The following is a 21,489-nucleotide window of genomic DNA, read 5'->3' on the forward strand; positions in this document are numbered from 1 at the left end:
GGGGCAATTTGGGACTGCATACCAGACACATTCTTTGAGGCTGGTAGTAGCAGCCATCTCCCAAGAGTCCAAGACTGCAGCATGACACAATGGCCATAGAAGTACTTAAGAGTGAACACAACAGTCTTCATGCAGATAAAAACCAAAAGAGACATTTATTGTCTGACTTGACTTTTCAGATAGCCTTAAGCCACATTTTTCTCTTTATTGTGTAGAGCTTGGAATTCAACAAATGTATCATTATGTTCAGAAACTCAGGGAAATTAACTACTATTAATTTCAGCTAGTGTGAAAGTCAAGTTCACTGATTTTAACTATCTGCTACTGTAAAATTGTAACTTGCTGTTTTTCTGCAGTTAGCAACAGCCACAGGGTTTTTGCTATCATCTGTTTGGTCAACTATTGGCTTGGGTTTCTCTCCTCTAATCATGGTGAAGACTAGTGAGTGAAGCCCCAAGGGGTACACCTCCATTGTGCTCTCCCAGAAGACCATGAGAAACCCTCCACAGTTGTTTAGCTTCAGCGAAACAGTTCTCAAGCATCTCCTTCAACAGCTACCTCACTTCCTAAGCAGTCTTTACAGCCCCCACTCCTCTCTACTGCCTTTTTAAGCAGTCGCTCAAGTTCTGCACCGGGGACTCAGTCATTCCCCCACATCCAGGTGCATCCGTGCAAGGTCTTCAACATTAATCTTTTCCTTCATGGCATTTGTCTTTCCCCAACAATCTTTGGCTTTTAAAGGCCATTCACTTTGGCAAGACTCTTAAAGTAGTAATTTGGACTCTTATTTGAATTTATTCATTATTTCCACTGTACTCAGGTTTTTCTTTTGCTGTTCTGTCGTTAGGCAACTATCTGAGCAATTGCTCCTTCCAGCAATGAAGTCACCAGCTACAGGAACAGAGGTGGCAAGTGTATCATGTGTCGATGAGGTACTAAATCACAAGCTCTGCCCCTCACCCCTGTTCCAGCCTAGAACAGCACGGGGCTGTGTGGAGAAAGCAACACCAAGCCAACTCCAGCACGGTCAGCAAACAGGACTGGGTTTGAAATGCTGTGAGGAAGTATACACAAACACATCCACATTTATCTTCTTAAGCAAGTCCAACTCATAGCTAATTTAATTTACTCAGCACTAACGGATGCATCAATGTATGCAAGTATCTAAAGAGGGGGATGCCAAGAGGATGGAGCCAGGCTTTTCTCAGTGGACAAGGGGCAAACAGGCAGAAATGGATGCACTGGAAATTCCACTTGAACATGAGGAAGAACTTCTTTCCTGTGTAGGTGACCAAGCATTGGAATAGATTGCTTGGAGAGGGTGTGGAGTCTCCCTCGCTGGAGATATTCAGGAACAGTCTGTATGCAATCCTGTGCACTGTGGTCTGGGATGACCCTGCTTGGGCACCAAGGTTGGACCAGATGATCCACTGTGGTCCCTTCTAACTTGAAGGGATCCTCCACATTCTGTGATTCCACGATTTTGCTGAGATCATGCCAGTCTGGCCTCACTTCCTGACCACAGGGCCGCCAGAGAAAACAGTGGCTTGGAGTGATGACAGCGCAGGAGGCAGACAATGCCAAAAAAAGGCACCTCTCCCACAGCACACTCCTGGAAAAGCTGGCAGCCCATGCCTTGGACAGGGGCACTCTTGCTGGGTTAGGAACTGGCTGGAGGGCCGGGCCCAGAGAGTGGTGGTGAACGGACCTGCATCCAGTTGGGATCCAGTCACTAGTGGTGTCCCCCAGGGATCAGTGTTGGGCCCAGTCCTGTTTAATACCTTTACTGATGATCTGGATGAGGGGATTGAGTCCATCATCAGCAAATTTGCAGATGACACCAAGCTGGGGGGAGTGTGGATCAGCTGGAAGGCAGGAGGGCTCTGCAGAGAGACCTGGACAGGCTGGAGAGTTGGGCTGATTCCAAGGGGATGAGGTTCAACCAGGCCAAGTGCCGGGTCCAGCACTTTGGCCACAACAACCCCCGGCAGCCCCACGGGCTGGGACAGAGTGGCTGGAGAGCAGCCAGGCAGGAAGGGACCTGGGTGTTTGGATTGACAGGAAGCTGAACAGGAGCCAGAGTGTGCCCAGGGGGACAAGAAGGCCAATGGATCCTGGCCTGGATCAGGAACAGTGTGGCCAACAGGTCCAGGGAAGTGATTCTTCTCCTGGACTCAGCGCTGGTGAGGCCACCCCTGGAGTGCTGTGTCCAGTTCTGGGCCCTCAGTTCAGGAAGGACATTGAGGGGCTGGAACAGGTGCAGAGAAGAGCAACAAGGCTGGGGAAGGGTCTGGAGCACAAGTGTTGTGAGGAGAGGCTGAGGGAGCTGGGGTTGCTCAGCCTGGAGGAGGCTCAGGGGAGACCTCATCACTCTCTGCAACTCCCTGACAGGAGGGGGGAGCCAGGTGGGGGTTGGTCTCTTCTCCCAGGAACCAGCAGTAGGACAAGAGGGCTCGGTCTTAAGCTGTGCCAGGGGAGGTTTAGGTTGGATATTAAGAAGAAATTTTTTCCAGAGAGAGTGCTCAGCCATTGCAATGGGCTGGCCAGGGAGGGGGTGGAGTCACCGCCCCGGGAGGTGTTGAAGGTGAGACTGGATGTGGCATCAGTGCCAGGGTCTGGTAACCGCGGCAGGGTTGGACCAAGGGTTGTACTTGATGGTGTCGGAGGTCTTTTCCAGCCCGGCCGATTCCACGATTCCACGATTCCATGGTTCTACAACTCCAAAACCCGCACTCCCGTGAGGGGCCGCAGGGGGCGCTGCCGCTGCCGCGCCGGGCCCGCCCCTGTCGCGCGGGGGCGGTGGCGGAAGCGGCGGGCGCGGCCATGGCGGCGGCGGCGGGGCAGCAGTGGGTGCTCGTGGAGATGGTGCAGGCCTTCTACGAGGTGCGGGCCCGGCGGGGCGGCCTGAGGGCGGCCTGGGGCTCAGGGGGCGGGCAGGTGTCGCCGGCGCTGGTACGCCGCGCTCGGCGGCGGGGGGGGTGCTGGGTCTGGGGTCGCGGGCGAGGGCGCTGCGCGGGTTGCGAGCGGGCGTGTGGGCACCGCGCTTGTGTGTGGGAAAGACAGACGCGCGTCCCGTTTCTCCGCGTTTATAAATTCATTTCAGATTGGTCCGTTGGACCGGTTTTTCACGTGAAAAATTTCACATGAAAGTTACTTTTCAGCCTCGAAAAAGTCAGCCTGATGCAGACACTTGATTTTATGAAGCATCGCTCTGCGTATAGATTTGGACGTATAGATTTGCATACAGATATAGTTTGGACATTTGCACATAGGTATAGTTCGGACAATTTCCCTGGGACGAGCTGGTAGCATTTGACAACATACTGCGTTATTTATTTTGACTGAATTACTCTCTTGCTGAAGTGATCTTGCTGACCTCATTGTGGTCAAGCTGCTTTAACTCCATCAGAATACTTTGGGTACAAGTCTGCTCATAGTGTCTGCCGTGTTTCTAATTCAAATATGCCGAGGGAAACAGCAATTAGTCAATCCAGTGTGAGCAAAAAGTGGGACAAGAGGAAGTGAACACAGCTTTGAAACTGTTCTATATAATACAGTACTTGTGTTTCTAAAATGAAAGAGATTTAAACTGTCACGATTTGGACTAAATGATGTGCTGTTTGGACTAAGGTTATAAAGTGACATTGAAGGCATATGCCAGAGCATTAAAGTGTTCAGGTTCACAGTGTTTTTTTGAGTATGGGGTCAGGGTTTGTAACGTAACAAGTGAGGTTCACAAAGCAAGAAACAGCGTTTAAGTGCTTAGGCTTGAGTTCCTTCCTGAGGGGGATCAGCAGTGTTTGTTAGTACCCAGGCTTTGTTAGTGATAATAAAAAGGATGTCCTGGTGATAGGCAGTGTTCTTGTATCCCTTCCTTTGGCTAAGGGTGAGAATTTATGCAAGGATTTGCAGTCCAAATATAGAAGTGCTTAGCTAATGAAGCAGGTAGCATGCTCTAGTGCACTGAATTCAGGATAATTGTAGGCACTGAAAAGCACAGGGGCCTCTGTGTTAGTGTACTATCTGTTCTTTAGATATTTAGGTTTACCTATGTATTCTCAATGTTTGGTAAACTGAAAAGTACTGTGCAAAAGATAGATTTGTTATTTTCAGTTTGATATGCCTTAGGACTCCTTAGTGGTTTTAAAAACTTGTGTTAAGTTTCCTTTAATTTCTGGATGGGTGGTATGTTCCACTTATTTTGTTGGCAGGTCAGATCCCACCAGAAAGTGTTGATTTGTGGGATCTCTTCCCCTGACTTGAAGTGAGAGCGTGTTCGTTTGTGTGCACTTTGAGTCTTTTAAAAATAGCAGGCAGGAGCCTTTCTGAAATTGAATAACTAAACTCATCATTAATACTAGGTGTCCAGTGCTGATGCTGTAACTCCACGTCTGATTTAAATTAGCTGTACTGTCAGAGGAAACTGACTTTCCTCCCTCCAAACACCCAAAGAGGCTAAATTTAACTGGGATCAACTCTGTGTTCTGGTTTGCTTTAGGTATTCCCAAACATTATGTCCGCACAAGAGAGTAAATGACACAAGGACGGAACTACTTGTGTACCTGATCAAAGTGCCTGTGAAACTGACAGAAGTTGGCTGTAAGGCTAGGCTTAGCTTTCTTGGTAAATAATAGTAGCTGTCCCTGCTGGTGGACTGTAGGTTAAAAGAATGGAGGGTTGAAGTGACTGTGTATAGATGACACAGACCCTCAGGCTCTTGGGATACTTCTGCTTGTTTTGAAAGCTTTCTGCCTTCACAGGTACTGACTGGTGCAACCTGTATGACTTAACTGCCTTTACCCTCAATATTCAAATTACGTGGATGTGTGGAACTGAAATCCATCGGTTTAGTGTGTGCTTTGTTTATGAACAGCAGACTAAATCCATTCAAACTCAAGTTAACAGCTATGAGTAGTAGCTGCAGCGCAATCCACTTTTATATAGCTACAATTTTTACTGATTTAGAAACACTTATGAGCTGATGATCAGCCTTGGGTTGTTTTCTGAGTGTACTAGGAGAGACAAAACTGTTGCATTGTGTCACACTGCTTCAAATAGAATTCTGTGTAGACTTGTTCTTGTGCTTTTGTTTTCAGGCCCCTGCTTACCATCTCATTTTAGAAGGAATTCTAATTCTATGGATAATCAGACTTCTATTCTCCAAGACATATAAGCTTCAAGAGCGATCCGATCTAACACTTAAGGTATGGTGGGAAAACATTTTTCTTTAGAGAAACTGTTTATAGCTATTGATATATTTGGCTGCATTACAAGTGATGCTGCTTTTTTAGAATTTCAAAGGGTGAGCTTACTTTGGACTCAGAAACTTGCTTAAACGCTTCAGTTTGTGCTTTTAAAGTAGCACTGTGTTTGAGAGTCTGAGAACTAAAAAAAGAGCTGATGTGACAGTGACTGCTAACCTATGGAGAGCTGGCATTAGCTCTAAGCAGTGGATGGCTTTATTTTAAAAATGGAAGCTTTGCAAAATGAACTGTAAGAGCATAGAGGGTAGGAAAATGATCAATCTGTATATGTGGGGTCTGTGAGTAACAACACTGAGAGTTTACAGTGGATTCCACAAAACTTTGTAGTGTAGCAACAACTTTCTTCTTTTGCAGCGTAGTTGCCTCAAAAAAAGAATACAGAGGAGGAATGAACACAAGGGGAACTCCTGTGCAGTGAAACATAGAGTGTTCGGATCATCTAGGAAGATGTGCTGTGGTTTTAAAGTAGCCTCTAACTGTCCATCCAGAAACTAGTGTAGTTCATTTAGTAGAGTTTCCCTCCATCAGATGGTTTTGATCTCTGCTATTTTGAAGGATAACTTTTTTTTCTTTTAAAGATCCGTTCTCTTTCAGTAGATAGTGGGAAAAGGCTCTTTGTGACTCTTGCGTAACTGGTGACCTGGGAAATCTGAAACCTATATTTTCCTTACAAAGTAAGGATTTCACTCAGGTACCTCTCTGTGTATCTTGGATGTTATCATCCAGTTTCATGCTGTCATATTCATTTGTGACCGACCATTTTGCTGAAATTGAGGTATTTAAGAAAGTGCTCAGAGAAATCTCTAATAGTGGTATGTGGGGATGAAGTGGTGTGTGTCATTTTAACGGGGGACAACGAGCAGTTGGGAGATTGCACATGTAGCTGGTCTGCTGCAGCTCAGTGGAAGCAAGGGTTTGGAAGGGGATCAGGAGAGGGAAAAACATTTGGAAATTGTTTTATGCTTAAATAACCCTACTTTTGCAGGATGACAGTATTAAAGTTCACTGAGAGGACAGCAGTTAACAGGCTTTCTGAAAAACAGAAGCATGCAAATACATTATTGCTGTGATCCTTCTGATGAGGTTTATACAAAATTTACTTAGGTTGAAGGGTGAAAAGGAATGTGAATACTAGCAAAAAGCCAAAGTGATTGAAAATTTAATTGTACGCAGGCTAGATATGTTGATTAACATTGGAAGGTACAGAAGAAAGTTGCAGAATGCTGTGAGCTGTGTTGCATCAGAGGGTTTGACTTGAGGTGTTAAAGACACCTCTAACTTTTTGTTACCTTTATTTTGATGGCAAAACAATGTCATGGGTGAATGCTCTTTGATTTGATGGTTTGTTCAGGCTACCTAATGATGAAGGAGATGCAAGTTAGTCTAGCTGGCTTTACCATTGACTTCCAAAGCTGGAAGTAGTTTTTTCCATAGGAAGAACTGTATTTGAAGGGGAATGTCTTGTCTACAGATAAGTTTGTTGAAAGTAAGCATAAAAGCAACAGTGAAGTGAGACTGTGAATATATCTTCTACATATCTACATAGCTGGAGGAGTTAAGCAAGCTGATACATCAGAGGCATGGAGTGGTTCCGTTTCTTTTTCTACCATGTACATAATTGCTGTGAAAAGAGGTAATTTATTTTGTGTGGGGGAATAGCTGTGGAGAACATGCAGAGATATGCCTCCTCCTTAGTCTTCACTAAAAATCCACATATAATTGACACCAGTCTGTGTTGTGGGTTAACCCCAGTTGGCAGCTGAGCACTGCACAGCTGCTCACACGGGAAAGGAAGAGTAAAAGCAAGAAAACTTGTGAGTAAATATAAAATTATTTAATAAACAAAGGAAAAGTGGAAGAAGAGAGAAATAAGACAAGTGACGTGAAGACGATCACGCAACACCTCCCATGGATGCACCAGTACCAGCCAGTTCCCAAGGAAAAGGTGGCTTTCTTCCCTAAAACTCCTCTCTTTTTTTTCTGCATGATGTCATATAGTATGAAATATATGTTTGGTTAGTTCAGGTTGTCTGCCTGATTGTGTCCCCTCCCAGTCTCTTGTGGGCGTCCTCCAGTCTATTCGCTGTGGGGGCAGAGTGAGAAACAGGTGTAGCACTGTGCAAAGACTGTTCAGCAAGTGCTACAACTTTAGTGTGTTACCAGCATTGTTTTGGTCGCAGGTGTAAAACACGTGTGTCTTACAAACATATGAGCTGCTACGAAGAAAATCACCACCATCGCAGCCAGACCCAGTGTGGTCTGTTTCATACAGTGCAGGATCCCACACAGCCAGACTTCTCTGTGTGTGTTGATCTGCATATGCCAGCTGTTCACCAAGGAGACTGCTCATTTGCCTTCTGGCTTGTTCTAGTCTGGGTCATGCTGTGGTGCCCAGACTTCACCACATGAGAAAGCCACTGGAGGAGATAGGCCAGCTCAGCTGGTAGAGCTTATGCTGCCTTTACACCAACTATTCATGTAATGGTACTTGAAGTTTCTCTGTGAATTATTGTTGGGGTTCCTGCCAGAGCAGAGCTGGCTCTGTGTAATAAATATTAATGCAGAAAACCACTATTGCACAGCCATCCTAATGTGATGTGTTATACCAGTCTGTCCTGGGGAACTAGAATGGTATATTGTGCAACGTAGTGCACTTAGAGTCACACTTGTAAAACAGTGAAGAAATCCACCATGAATGTGGCTTCTGGGTTCAGTCGAATGTGTAGCAAGAGTACAATGAAATCCAGTGCAGAAATCAGCTTTCCACTGATTGACTGTCATCCTCTGGTGACAGTGTTTGTAGGTATTCCTACTGGTTCTCTTTCAAAATAAGATGTCTCAAAGCATAGACTAAAAAGGTGGAGTACTTCTCTGATAGTGTAAATTCCTTATAGTTTGGCATTTTGAGAAGCATAAATAAATCTGTGACCAGACAGGGTGCTAGACAGAGATTCTTATGGGCTTTTCACACAAAGTAAAATGTGTAGAAAGTGTCAAGGTGACGGTGAGATGGAGCAGGCTGTGAGAGTTTGCATGGTATCATTTAACCATGCATAAAAGGAAGGTGCCCTACAGATTTACATGTATTTTACTCTGTAGTAGATGATACTGAGCTTTTCTCTCAAAATCTCTGAAATTCTACTGGGAGTCACATCTCGCTATTTGTAAATGGGGTGAAGAGTTGTTTTCTTCAGTTTTAGTATTTCTACTGCAGTAGTAGCATGGAAAGTGTTTTATTTAAGTGGTATTAGTCTGGAGGCTGGAAAGTTCCTGTTAGAGGCAAATGTTTAATGCAAGGCTGAGAAATATGTAGGCCACAAGAGCTCTGTCTTGCAGGAAAAGCATTCACAGACTAACCAGATGTTGTTCTGCAGGGGAGAGCAGATGTTCTTGTAAAGGTTTTTAGTAATTTTGAACCAAGACTCCCTATGTAGGTAAAGTTTCTCTTGTATATGAGCATAGTTTGAAAGTGAGAAATTTCTAACTAGCATGACCATTATTTGTGCCAAGTTATGCCATGATGATACATGGGTCTATAAATACTGTGAAATTGAAGACCTGTTATTTGAGGATCAGTAAATAAAAATATTATTAATCTTTGGATATTAACACAGGTGTGTGGGTGACATTCTTTCAGAACATTAGTGCTAGCTAAGAACTATCTTCATGAACAAAATTGCTACCTCTTCTTAAGAACATGGGTCACAAAGCAACTTTTTTAATAATTTGTGTTGAACCTGTTTATGCCTAAGTATTTCTCTTACCCAGGGTATCTGGCAATTAAAAAGTAAAACCCACAACCAACAAAATACAACTACCCAAAGCCATTTGGTATGTATGTGTGGGCAACCCTGTGTATTTAATAAGTGTATTTAAAGTGTTTTTATGTATATACATAAATGTATGCAAGATTAGGCATGTGTAGGATTAGGCTTTAGAGAGCCAGAAAGTCCAGAGATCAAGAGATAATCGGGCTGGAAAAGTCATACCCAGGGGATCACAGCAGGGCACCAACATTGCTGTGGCCACACTCCTTCTAATCTGAGACACTCATGGGGACTTCAGTCTCAGCACCAATTACAGTTTGGGTTAGGGTTCAGAGAGCCAGAAACTAATTGTATTGTTAAATGTAGTTTTCTTTCCTCCTTTTTTTTTTTTCCTGCATATCTTTATTTGATTTTGTACTGCTTTGAAAAATGTATTTGTGAAAAAAAAAAATGAAAAAGGAAAAAAATTGCTGTGGTGTTTTTAAAAATCGATTGCAGAATTTATGTTTTGATAGTGAAATAAGCAGCTTTAAATAAGCAGCCTTTTTGAAACAGAGAAATACAAATTGATTCTAGTCATGCCCTTCAAAGTTAATGTGTTTACAATATGTTGTCAGGTACTGGTTGCTGTACTAGTAAGTAATCCTCTGTGAAAGTTCTGCTTTTGTCATATTAACGATGATTTTGGTGCTTTGCCTGAGTGGTGGCTGTTTTATGGGGAAGAAGTGCACTAGTTCTGCTGGTTCACTGTATGTCCTTTGGAATCATATAACTGATTTAGCACTTTGAAAACTAATGTGCACTCAGTATTCCTTCATGGCTAGGTGGGGGGATATGTGGTATAGTAGTTGTTGTTATCTTTTCTTGTGCATTTGTCAGTTTTTCTCTGATGTATCCTGCTCACATATTTGTTACTTTGCTAAGTATTTTAATGCCACTGTTGTTGAAACAGCACTGTTGAGGACTTGAGAATGTAAAGTGAGGCAACTTATATTCAATTTTTATGTAATTTGTATTCAATTACATAAACTGTAGAGGAGGATTTTCATAATTAACAGATTGTAATTAATTAAAATTTGGCAGAGACACCAAATTAGTATCTCATCTCTTTGTTATCATGTAAGATCTTTAATGCACAGGCACAACTGATCTGTTTCTTTGCATCTAACATCCTGAGATTATATCAATTCTAAGTGTCTCAGAAAAGTGACATGGACTAACATACGTGATTTCTAATACAATTGTTATCAACTGTTTATTAGTGCATAATGTATTTTTTAGTGGAATATTCTTTTTCAACAGTATTTTTATTCTCCTGATCAGGAAAAAGAAGAATTGATTGAAGAATGGCAGCCAGAGCCTCTTGTACCTCCTGTGCCAAAAGATCACCCAGCTCTCAATTACAACATTGTTTCAGGGTAAATGTAACCAAAATACATTCTGTATTTTTATTTCAACTCAAATACTTGATGTCCATATTTTTAAGTGTATTACTTACTAAGCATCTCCATATCCTTAAAACCTTTCATAAATTAATTGCATTTTTAGAAAGCATGTCACTGAAAAGATGGTCTTGGTTTTGCAACATTGTGGAGATTAAGATATCACTAAGAAAATCTTTCCTACTTTTAAGTTTTATCATTAATTTTTTTTTTCAATATTGGGGGTGGGGGAGGAATATTGTATCTTTGCCTCCTTTGGGGGTCTGTATTGTTTGGTAGTAATTAGTTTCATTTTTTCTGGATATGTGGACTTAGACCTCCAAAAATGTTGCCACCTTCTCATGTCATCGCAAATCACTTCAGAAGAAACTGATTTTGTATCTAGCCACTTGGCACTTCTTGAAAAGTTGCTCCTCTTTGGACAGAATCAGAATTGGATATGCTGCATTGTAAAGCTGTTTTGTGAGGAATTTATGGCTCAGCATTACTTTCTTGTGTGTTACATGGCTTTTAAAATGTGTGCTGACATAGGAGAGAGTCACAGTATTTCAGAAATTGCTCTGACTTTTCCTCTTACAAGTTTCAGATTTGTGTGTTAGTAACTTTTACTGGATAAGCACTCATAATATCCTTCCAGAGATACTAATAATTTGAAATAATTTAGTGACAGAGCACAATTATTTGCTGTCATAGTAAGCTTCATTTTGATGGTTCTGCCACCACAGAGAAGTCTGCCATAGAAAAAGGCTCTCTCATAATCAACTGTGATGTGAACAATCCTTCTGTTATTGTTCAAAATTTTGAAACAAGCAGTTCTGTGGAGCAGTTAAAAGGAGTTGTTGGATGTTTAAAAAAACCTGAACAAATATATCTTCTAGAATGATTCAGAAAATGTTTGATTTCTTTAGAACTTTCCAGTGCTAACAGCTAGGAAATACATTGTGATGGAATATTAATGTCTTCTGGCTGTTAAACTTAATAGTGGCTGTGGGGAAAACTTGACATTTGTTTTATAATATTTTTCACTGCCAACTAACTGCTTTCCCACAAGTTGCTCAACAGCAATAAGACTGTAACTTTGAGTATGAGCTTATCCCATGTTTCAGAATTAATACAGAAAGAAAAGTTGTCTGCATCCTGATTTCAGCTCAAGAGCATTTCCCTTTTTTAACTAGTATTTTAGGGGTTCCTGTTTGTGCTATTGAGGTAGTCTTTCCGTGATGTCCATGTCTTAATGTTTGTTGTGAATAGTGAGCTATAGAGTTCCTAATCATAAACTGGTTGTTTGGGAAGGGACCTTTAAAGATCATGGCATCAGAACCTCCTTGCCACGGGCAGGGACACCTTCCACTAAACCAGGTTGCTCATCCGCTCCAGGAGTGGGGCATCCACAGATTTTCTGGCCAACCCGTTCCAGTTCCTCACCACCCTCACTAATCCCAAGTAATATTACATATTTACAGTAATATGTGGATAGGGCTTATAAAAGCTCATAACCACTCTGGAAAAAACTAAATATTTAAAAAATTTTGACTCTGCTTTTGTGGGGGTGGCATACTTCCTCCCCTCTCAGTATGCAGAGCAGTCTGTGCCCTGTGATAATAATGCTCCTTTCTGCTGAACACTTGCATAATCCCAGTAAGGTTGCCAAATGATGAGCAAAGCCAAAGATGCAGAGACTTGTCCAAACTAAAAAAGTAATCCGTCTGGAATTGAAATAATTTAGATGAAGAAGGTACCCATGACGGGTCGGTCACGGTCCAGAAATTAGTTACTTCTTGTAGGAGACTTTCTGTGAACTAATCTATGCAAGATAGCTTAGTTGTACAAGATCTCATTCAGAAAATGTAAATCTATTTCCTAAGACAGTAAACCTGCAAAATTTTCGTGCTGATTCTTGTTCTGCTTTAAAATAAGACACTTCATTAGTGCCTTCTTAACTTTATTGTTTTCTGCGACTGATTTTTCAATACATGCAACATGTAAGCGAGAGGTCCAAGAACAGTTGGCATGCTTTCAGTCCTTAAAAGACAGTTTCTGAAGGATTTGCTTGCAAGTTCTTTGAATATAGCTTGAAATTATATTTTCATTTACAGTTTCAGCTAGATCACTCCGTATCTCATAACTGTTGTCCCTAACCATAACTAATGAATCGTGTTATAGTAGGAAAAGGGAGTTACATGAAAAGATAAAGAAATTAAGTGTTTTAGTATCTTTATTTCGCAAAGACATTGTTTTTGACATTGCAAAGCAGGTTTTAGGATGCCGTCAGCATCCATGTTTTGGTTATAATTATTCACTGAAATAAACTTTTCCGTTAGTGTTTTCTGCCTAATCATAGGTGTTCCTTTAGAAGTTTGGGTAAAATTCTGATAGCAAAGTGTGGCCCTGTTTTCATGAGGGCTGCAGCTTTGTAAGGGCCAAGTTGTTGGTGAATATTAGTGTTTGTTAGGCTTGAGAGGTGGAGCTATGAGGCAAATTGTTGTAAATTTACCAGATTTGATAGTATGTTGGGAATATATTGAATCTCGTGTTAGTGCCAAAACGCATAGGTATAGGTCTGCTCTTGTGGGTATCTGTGAACCTAAGTAGTTGTTTCACTTGCTAGGACATCCAGACTTTGGTACAGCTCCTTGATTGGCTAGACAGGCAAACAGATCCAGGTGTATTCTCAGTGGCAGTCAGTTCCCCAAGACATTTTGCTGCACATTTCTATGATGCTACTGCTGTGCAGAATATGCACTGCAGTAATGCAGGACAGCTCCTTTGTGGGGACAGGGTCAGCATTCAAAAGACGCTCAGCACGTGCACGGTGTTAGTAGAAAGCTTTCCAAATCTGTTCTATAAGCTTTTGCTATTGCTTAGTTGAAGCAACTGATGTGCTTAATTTTTTTAAAGTCAACAGATATAGACCAAAATCATAGCGGTTCTTTGAAGTTCACACAGTTCAGTGTTTTTCTTAATTTGCAGCTAATAGCTTGAACTCACAAGTTTATTTGCTTTGCATACCAAATGTACCCATTGAAATATTGTGAGCCACCAGATTTGGAGCAGTTATGCATGTGCATTTGACATTTGAGCAGCCCTGTTTAATTTTGATTGAGAAAATTGCTCAGTGCTAGTTTGTAGTATTCCTTCTTGCAAATAGTTATGACTGTGCTTTTAAAGAAGAAGCTTTATTTATCTCCTCGGGATTCATCTTTCTATGAATTAAATTTTCAACAAGGAATTACTAATTATGTCAGGAACATAGTAGCAGTTTATTAAATTACAGGAATAGTGGTTTTGCTGAGTATAGTAGGATATTTGTGACTTGACACTGAACTTAAATATTGATTGGCAGCTGCAAGGGAAGAAGTGGAAAGAGAGCCTTGAAAAACCTGTGTGCCTTCTATTGTTGAAAACCAAAACTCTGTGCTGTTTGACTTTTTATGAAAATGGCAACTGTTCATTCATAACAATAGGCCTGTAATTTTTTTTTTCAGTCCTCCCACCCATATAATCACTGTTAATGGGAAGGAATGTATAAACTTTGCATCATTTAACTTTCTTGGACTTTTGGATAATGAAAAGGTTAAGGTGAGTTCTTTCAGTTATTTTATTTGTGTGATTATTCCTCTTCTACTTTGTCTGTTATCTTGACAATAAGAATAACTTCAGAAAACGTGAACTTTGTCAAGAACATACACTTCTAAAGCAGCAAGGAAGGTTATAAACCTTGTAATTTTGTGCTATTTAAGTTTGTATTTTTTGCTAAAGTTTAATCCTGGTGTACTGCTGCATACTAGCTGATTATCAAGTTAGATTAGTATTTAATGTCGTTATGTAATAGAATAAAATGAATGATGCTTAAACACTTGTCTAAAGTAGCTTTGATGTGAAATTAATTCATAGAAATCAGTACGTTATTATCCTTTATGTAAAGCAGGTCATGTTATGTCATACAAAAACTGGTCTGTGTACAGTGGTGTAAAATTGACAGTGCGAAGCATAAAGGAGAGTTAGAAAGTTAGTGCAGGAATATTTCATGTAATTCTTTCCTGTTAAAGAGTGCAGCCCAGGCATCTCTGAAGAAATACGGTGTTGGCACTTGTGGACCTAGAGGATTCTATGGTACTTTTGGTGAGTAACTTTCTTTGATCTGCCTTTAAGGGTCAGACTAGTTTGGTAAGTCAGCCAAAATAGTCCTGTATATAAGCAAAAAGTTATTTCTGCTGCTTTGAGAAACAGTTATCCTCTAACACACATTTTACTGTAATTGTTGAGAATTGGTAGCATTTATTGTTCCTAGCTTTGTTTCTTATTATTTTATCTTTTTTCCTACTCTTTCTGATGCTGGTCTTGGAGGAGAATTGCAAATGGTATGATCTGTTTTGGTTCTGGTCACTGTAGTAGAAAGAATAAGTAGAAAGAATTAATAATGCATGGTGTATGTAAGTAAAAGTGTAAATTAAAGTTTCTAAGCAGACCACAAGAGGGCAGTCTGATTTCTGTGATAAAGATTGCTAGTTATGTTTATCTAATGCTGTAATTGAAGTTTTTCATTACTGATAACTTTAGTGTTGTAATTGAGAGATTTCATGACATGGCAGGTGTTACTAAGGTAGGGTGTTTTTTCATTCTTTTTAAGAAGTAGGAAGTTGTTAAATATCAGGCTCTGGAAATAATTCTTTACAGGCATTTATATTTTGCATGTAAACCAAAGAGTAATATATGAATAGCTGCAGTTGCAGGCTGAAACCATCAACTCATCTTGTGAACTTTCCAATCTCTTCCCAGAGGCAATGGAATTCAAAGTGTGTCTGAGTACTCAAACTATTTCAGAGTTAGCTTCCTGTAGCCTTGACTCAAGTTCCAGACTAACTTTTCTTGGTTAATCAAGGTAGTCCTTTAGTTGATCAACCGGTGCTGTACTTAATTTGATTTGGAAGAAGTCTGTATTTCAGAACAGGGCTGAGTTTTTGGTATCAATCTTACAGATGAGGTTCATTAACCTAGAACTGTGGTTCATTTCTGAGGAACATGCTGGTAGCCCATTGATTAGTAGAGAGAGAACTTTTAGGAAACCAGATTACCTCACCGATGGTAGTTTAGCAGTGGTCTGTTGAAATTCACACAGGCTTTCCGTCCCTCCCTGCCCCTGAAAAAACCAGACCACTGAAATGCTCAGCAAAACTTGTGGACTAAAGCCTCCCACCTTTTGAGTCCAAGCTGATTTTAAATTTTGTGAAGTCTTTTGCTTTGTTTCTTTCTAGTAATTGTTTGAAACACACTGATTAAAAGTTGACTTTCTCTAGTAAAAGAGATTCTTTGGCTTGTTTCCTGCCCTCTTTGGAAATTTAATCCTCAGATGCAAACTGGATAGCTTTTGCTATTCATTGGCTTATGAAATTTTGGGTAAGTGCTTCATTTCACAAAGCAGGGGCTCTAAGCTGTATGACATCTCTAGAGAAGTGATGTTATACTGACCTCCTTGAGATAACTTTTACAGATAAAGTAATGGAGACTTGATTTTAAACGGAAGACAAACTCCTGATGTACTTGTTCAGTGCCAAATTGTCTTCCCATTTTCACCTGTCATGAAACATTTGAGTATTGCAGGATTATGAATCTCTGAGAAGAAGCACTTGCATCTTGCATCATTAATGTTGTATGCCTTAAACTTTTCACTCAATTTTTTGTTTGTTGTGACTTTGGTAAATAAGTCTTTTTCTGTGCAGAACTACACACAGTTTCCTCTCACTTAACTATGTAGAATTTAATTGATAATTGTCAATTGTTATTGCTCAGGCTTCTCTCCTCTTAGGTGCTGATATGTCCTATCAGTATTAGAGATCTCTTTATTTGAAATGTAGATATCGTGGTATAATTTATTTTGAATGGAGACTTGATTCTTCATATCTATGGCAGTTTGAAGATATAGATTTAGTCCCCATTACGACATTTTTACTTTGTGTTGTATCCCTGAAAAATGGATCCGTGCCTTCATCCCGTAATGATCTTGAAATACTTGTGTATTCACACAATGAAGACTGAATACTTGTGTGTGTTTTCTCCATAATGACAGGTGAAGGGTGTATCACTTGTTTGGTGGTGGGGTTTTTTTTAGGCTATTGTTGGTTGCCTATCAGCCACAAGATTGGTACTACTTAGAAGATTAGGTCTACCTGTTGGATAAAATATATAAAAGATAATGTAGGATTCGGTCTCACTTCTGCTTTTGACTTGCCTGTGAGCACATGGTAGGCACTAAACTGGCACAGTCTTATCTCTGTCCAAATGTAGTTTAGGTGGTGTTTGCAGTTTTCAGTCAAGCTAGGCTAATCCAAGTGATGTAACCAGACTAAAGCAAAACATTGCTATAAAAATAAGAGAGTCAGATAGTATTCTGTTTTTATCATAGTGCCTTAACACCTTCCAATCTCACAGTTACATAAAGCATTCTTTCCCTTATGTAGTGATGCACAAAATGTGTGTCATTTTGAACTTAACTGTTCTTGCCCTTGGCAGAATTCACTTAGGCTTGTAAACCTTCTTTCTGCTACACAAACCTGAATGTATTTGTTAGATGTTATGGCTGACAATATTTCTTTTGCCCACTGTTTCTACCTAGACATTGCTTAGTTAGTGGTGCTTGTTGCCCAGTGAGAAGGATGCAAGTTCTGAATTTGAACTGTGATGGTCTTGTTATCTTTTTCAGTTTTTTAGTTAAATTATGTAAGTAGTCTTTTACACTCCAACAAAACATTTTTTCCCCTTAGGTATCAGTAGCTGACCACTCAAAAGTAGTAGTTGAGTCCTTGTTTCCCTTAATTTGTTATTCTGTACTGACAGAGCTTGAAGAAATATTTTTGGCTGAATGTTATTTATATTGCATGTTTTAAGTGCCATGTGGCCAGTCTGTTTTTTTATTTTTTGGTTATTACTGATCTTTCTTGGGCTTTTTGTTCAATAACTGAATCAAAGGTCATCCCTCATGTTTTGAAACCTCACTGAAGATTCTTTCATTGATCCTGAAGTCCATGTAACAATGAAGAAAAAGACATAAAGATTCTGAAAAAGGACTACTTAAAATCTCAATCAGAAAGAATATGAGCTAAATCCAACCAGCATCCTTCCTTCCAAAAGGCTTTTTAGAAGAAAGGCTATTCTGATTTTCTCTGAGTGCTTGGTATATCTAATGTGGCTGGATCAAAGTGATAGGGTGCAAAAGAAAACTTCCAAATAATGAGTGATTAAGCTGCTTTCATTTAAAACCAGTGGGAAAACCAAATAAAAGAATTCTTTTCCATTCCATTTTTTGATGCTCAGGTGAACATTAGGGAAGGATTGTTGGAGATTTATAGTTTGCAGGCTATGGATAAAATTGCTCTCGACTGTGATTGGGAAGCTGTTGTTTGAAGAAACACCTTTTGCTTTTATTTGTATAAATATATAAATGAGATGGATGTGTCCTCTTCGGGAAAGGTTATGCTAGATATGTTTACTGTGGCAAAGTTGAGATTTTTACGATATCTTTTCTTTCTACACCCTTGCTGTTGGTGTCTGGCTGGAAAGAGCAACATTGACATAACCATGCCCCACAGACTCTTGAAGGAATCTATACATAACTGATGTTGCCTGACTAGATTTTAGTTTCAGTGAACTTTCAGTAATAATTGCAAAAAGGTAACATTGGGCCAGTAGGGATCTTTCAAGTCACACGGTAACTTTTTATTTCCAGTTGATAAAAGGCATAATTGTCTTGACTATTGCTAGCAGAAGCAGGTAATGAATGGCAAGAGAGTTAGACAGCAGAAATAACAGTTCGTCTGATACAGGTTATTTTGCTTAGGCAGAATACTTATTGCTGTGGTTACCTTTCTGCAGCAACAGTTCACTCACCAGGTGGTATTTATATACCACATTTATATACCCTTTTTCATATTTGATTTCTAACATGGGTCACTTTGACCAAATGGGAAATGCTTGTGTGTATAATCGCGTCAATTTATCTTAAGGGTAAGGAATCTCTGGCTTGGAGATGTGACCTTTTCAATTGACTGAAGTGCATTCAGGAGGTGGTTTGTGATTTGCAGTCTGACAAGAGCAGTTTTCTGTTACAGTGATAGCTGTGCTTGTGCAGTGGAAGCATCAGCTTGGAAGAACCGACAGTCTGCCAACAGGACCTCGTTAATTGCTATAAATTACATAATTTCTGTCTGACTGTAGTAACTGTGCTCTCTAGTCACAGCCCAGGAACTCTCCATAATTTGCTTGTGGTCTAATCACAAGTAGATTTTAATTACCATTGCGTGAGAACATCAGAGAAACGTGTTGCATAAATATTTTCAGATCTGTCAAAGCTTGTGATTAATATCAGGTTACTTGTCAGTTTAACTGAGGATGGATTGGTTGCAACTGGGTTTTGGGAAGTTACTTATTTTAATACTCTTCCTGCAAATAAAAGTTGTGTTTCCCTCAGTTAGATAATTGATAAAAGCAATGGTAGTCTTTCTGACGTAAAAACAAGTTAGCTATCTAAGATCTTTTCAATTTTTCTCTCAAATAGATGTGCACTTAGAATTAGAAGAACGGCTTGCAAAATTCATGAGGACTGAGGAAGCTATTATATACTCGTATGGATTTGCAACAATTGCCAGTGCTATTCCTGCATATTCAAAGAGAGGGGACATTGTGTTTGTGTAAGTGTTGTTTTTTACTTGGGAAATCCCAGGTTAAGGAGTTTTCCTTTCAATTTTTCACGATTGCTAATCATATTAAGTTGCACATTTAAAAATATTGCTGGTTTTGATCAAGTATATCAAGCTAAAATATATTTTCTTTGCCAAATACTTGAAATCAGCTACTACTTTGATCATGAACGTGCAGACCTGGGCACTCATCTGAAGAAAAAGCAAAATAGCGTGTGCATTCAAGAACTAACATAATTCTAATACCTAATTTTCTTCTTAATAAACTGTACAGTCATACTGATGTTCTGTTTACTGCTGGCTTTTCACCTTTTTTTCCAGGACAGTTGTTCCCCTCGTGCCTATTTGCAGTGGATTTAGTTGGATAACTGTTGGTACATGTTAAAATAACACAAAGAGAGCTATGCAGGGTCAAATAAAGGATTCAGCAAGCCCAGTATGAATCTGGTCCCTGAGAGCAGCCAGTGATAATTTGTCTGGGGAAGAGTGAAAAGCCAGGAAAAAAAATGTAGCAGTACTCACCTTTCTGGGCAAAAGAAGAGGGCTTAGATTTAGTTAAGAGTTAATGGATTTTCCTTAAGCTTTCTGATTCTTTTAGTACTTAGATCTTTAATATCCACAATGTTTCTATGACATGCAATTTCACAGTTCTAACTTGACCGTTCTATGAAAAATATGAAGGAATACCTATTTTGAATACAATACGTACTAATTTCAATTGATGCATTTGATTTTTAAGCAGGGAATTGATGCATTTTCTCCGTGGGATTAGCGAGTGAGTGGCTTTGTGGGGCTTAGCTGCCTGTTGTGGTTAAGCCACAACACACTGATACTTTTGTATTTGTCTGCCAAAAAATCTTTCTTTGGTGCTCTCTTTTCTAAGTATAAAGTTTGCAGCCTGTCTGACTTCTCTACAGAAGTTCTTTCATTAATTTAATCACGCTTTTTGGCCGTCTTTGGTTAGTGATCGTATATTGGTTATATATTTGATCAGTGATTTTGAGACAAATGACCACGACTGTGACACTACTCAAGGATGCCAGTGTATCCTGGATTTAGTTATCTCATACTGTGAAATTGCATATCCCATCATACTTGGAAGTTTGCTGTTCCAGCTCTTAAAAATGGCAGATTGTTCTCTGAACGTGGAGAAATTATTCCCAAAGGACATTAAAAATGAGGTTTTGAATATTGCTATGAATGTAAAAGGCACATCTTTGAGCTTTTTTTCCTAAGACCCAGGGCAAACAGAGTCAGAAGTTTCTGGAGTGATTACCATGGTATTATTCCCGGTGCATGAAACGTTGTGCTGAAACTGCTGTGACATGCAAACAAAAGGACCAGTGTACACATCAAGAAAAAAACCTGTTGGCTTGCTTTTAGTTGCTGTAGTGCGTAGGGAAATTGAGAAACTTTGGAAATAAATTTTCAAAATGTAAATAAAATATGAGGTGCTTTTAAAAAAAAAATCTTGCTTTTATCTACAAGTATCTGCTCAAAAGCAGGACAGCTTCCTTTGAATAATTGTTAAACCGAGTGCAAACTTAGAGGGGTTTGCTGTATTTACAGAGATGAAGCTGCCTGCTTTGCTATTCAGAAGGGATTACAAGCATCTCGTAGTAACATCAAGTTGTTTAAGCATAATGATATGGCTGACCTTGAACGACTGTTGAAAGAACAAGAGACTGAAGATCAAAAGGTACCATTCCTTTGAAGAAATATTTGTACTCTTCTGTGCCACCTCCCCCACGTTTTTTTACTGGGTCGTGTAATTGAGTGGATGCAGTGCTTATATAGGCAGTTACTCAGTTTTCATAAATCTCTACTGTACAGTTAATGTTGCTTATGTAATTAAGATAATTTTAAAATATATGTGTATTAAGTTGTATTTGTCTGCCTAACGACTAGAAATGAGCTCACGGGAATTAGTAGCAGGGGGATATCTTTATGGACAGGTGACTGAAGTGACATATTGTTCAATTTTTTTTTAAAATCCTATTGCAGAGATTTTTAGGTCTCTGAGAAATTTGTGTAACTGCATTTTTAAACGCAGATTGGACGTGGCACTGAGTGCCATGATCTAGTAAATGGACTGGATTTGGACCAAGGGTTGGACTCGATGATCTCAGAGGTCTTTTGCAACCCAATCGATTCTATGATTCTATGATGTACCTAATAAATTATGCAAGTTAATTATGACTTGAAATGCCACATCATAAAATCAACACAAAAATGGCTAGTCCTAACCCTTTAATTTATAGAATCAACATAGTTGATTTTTTTTCTTGGTTTTCCCCTGTCTTGCATTCGACTCTTGAGATAT

At 39.8% G+C, this 21,489-nt stretch overlaps 1 protein-coding gene across 1 annotated transcript in view; it reads left to right on the top strand.

The window, feature by feature from the left end:
* Window positions 1-2,782: 2,782 nt before the first annotated feature.
* The window catches only part of SPTLC1 (serine palmitoyltransferase long chain base subunit 1), a 30,600-nt gene continuing 11,893 nt past the window's right edge, over window positions 2,783-21,489 (top strand). The window contains exons 1-7 of the mRNA XM_064642715.1: window positions 2,783-2,883; window positions 5,097-5,204; window positions 10,355-10,449; window positions 13,959-14,052; window positions 14,523-14,595; window positions 19,025-19,157; window positions 20,736-20,865. Of these exons, the coding sequence (XP_064498785.1) occupies window positions 2,824-2,883; window positions 5,097-5,204; window positions 10,355-10,449; window positions 13,959-14,052; window positions 14,523-14,595; window positions 19,025-19,157; window positions 20,736-20,865 (693 nt within the window). The 5' untranslated portion in view covers window positions 2,783-2,823. The remainder of the gene's footprint in view (window positions 2,884-5,096; window positions 5,205-10,354; window positions 10,450-13,958; window positions 14,053-14,522; window positions 14,596-19,024; window positions 19,158-20,735; window positions 20,866-21,489) is intronic.

This window comes from Pseudopipra pipra, chromosome Z, assembly GCF_036250125.1.
Source record: "Pseudopipra pipra isolate bDixPip1 chromosome Z, bDixPip1.hap1, whole genome shotgun sequence".
Lineage (NCBI taxonomy): Eukaryota > Metazoa > Chordata > Aves > Passeriformes > Pipridae > Pseudopipra > Pseudopipra pipra.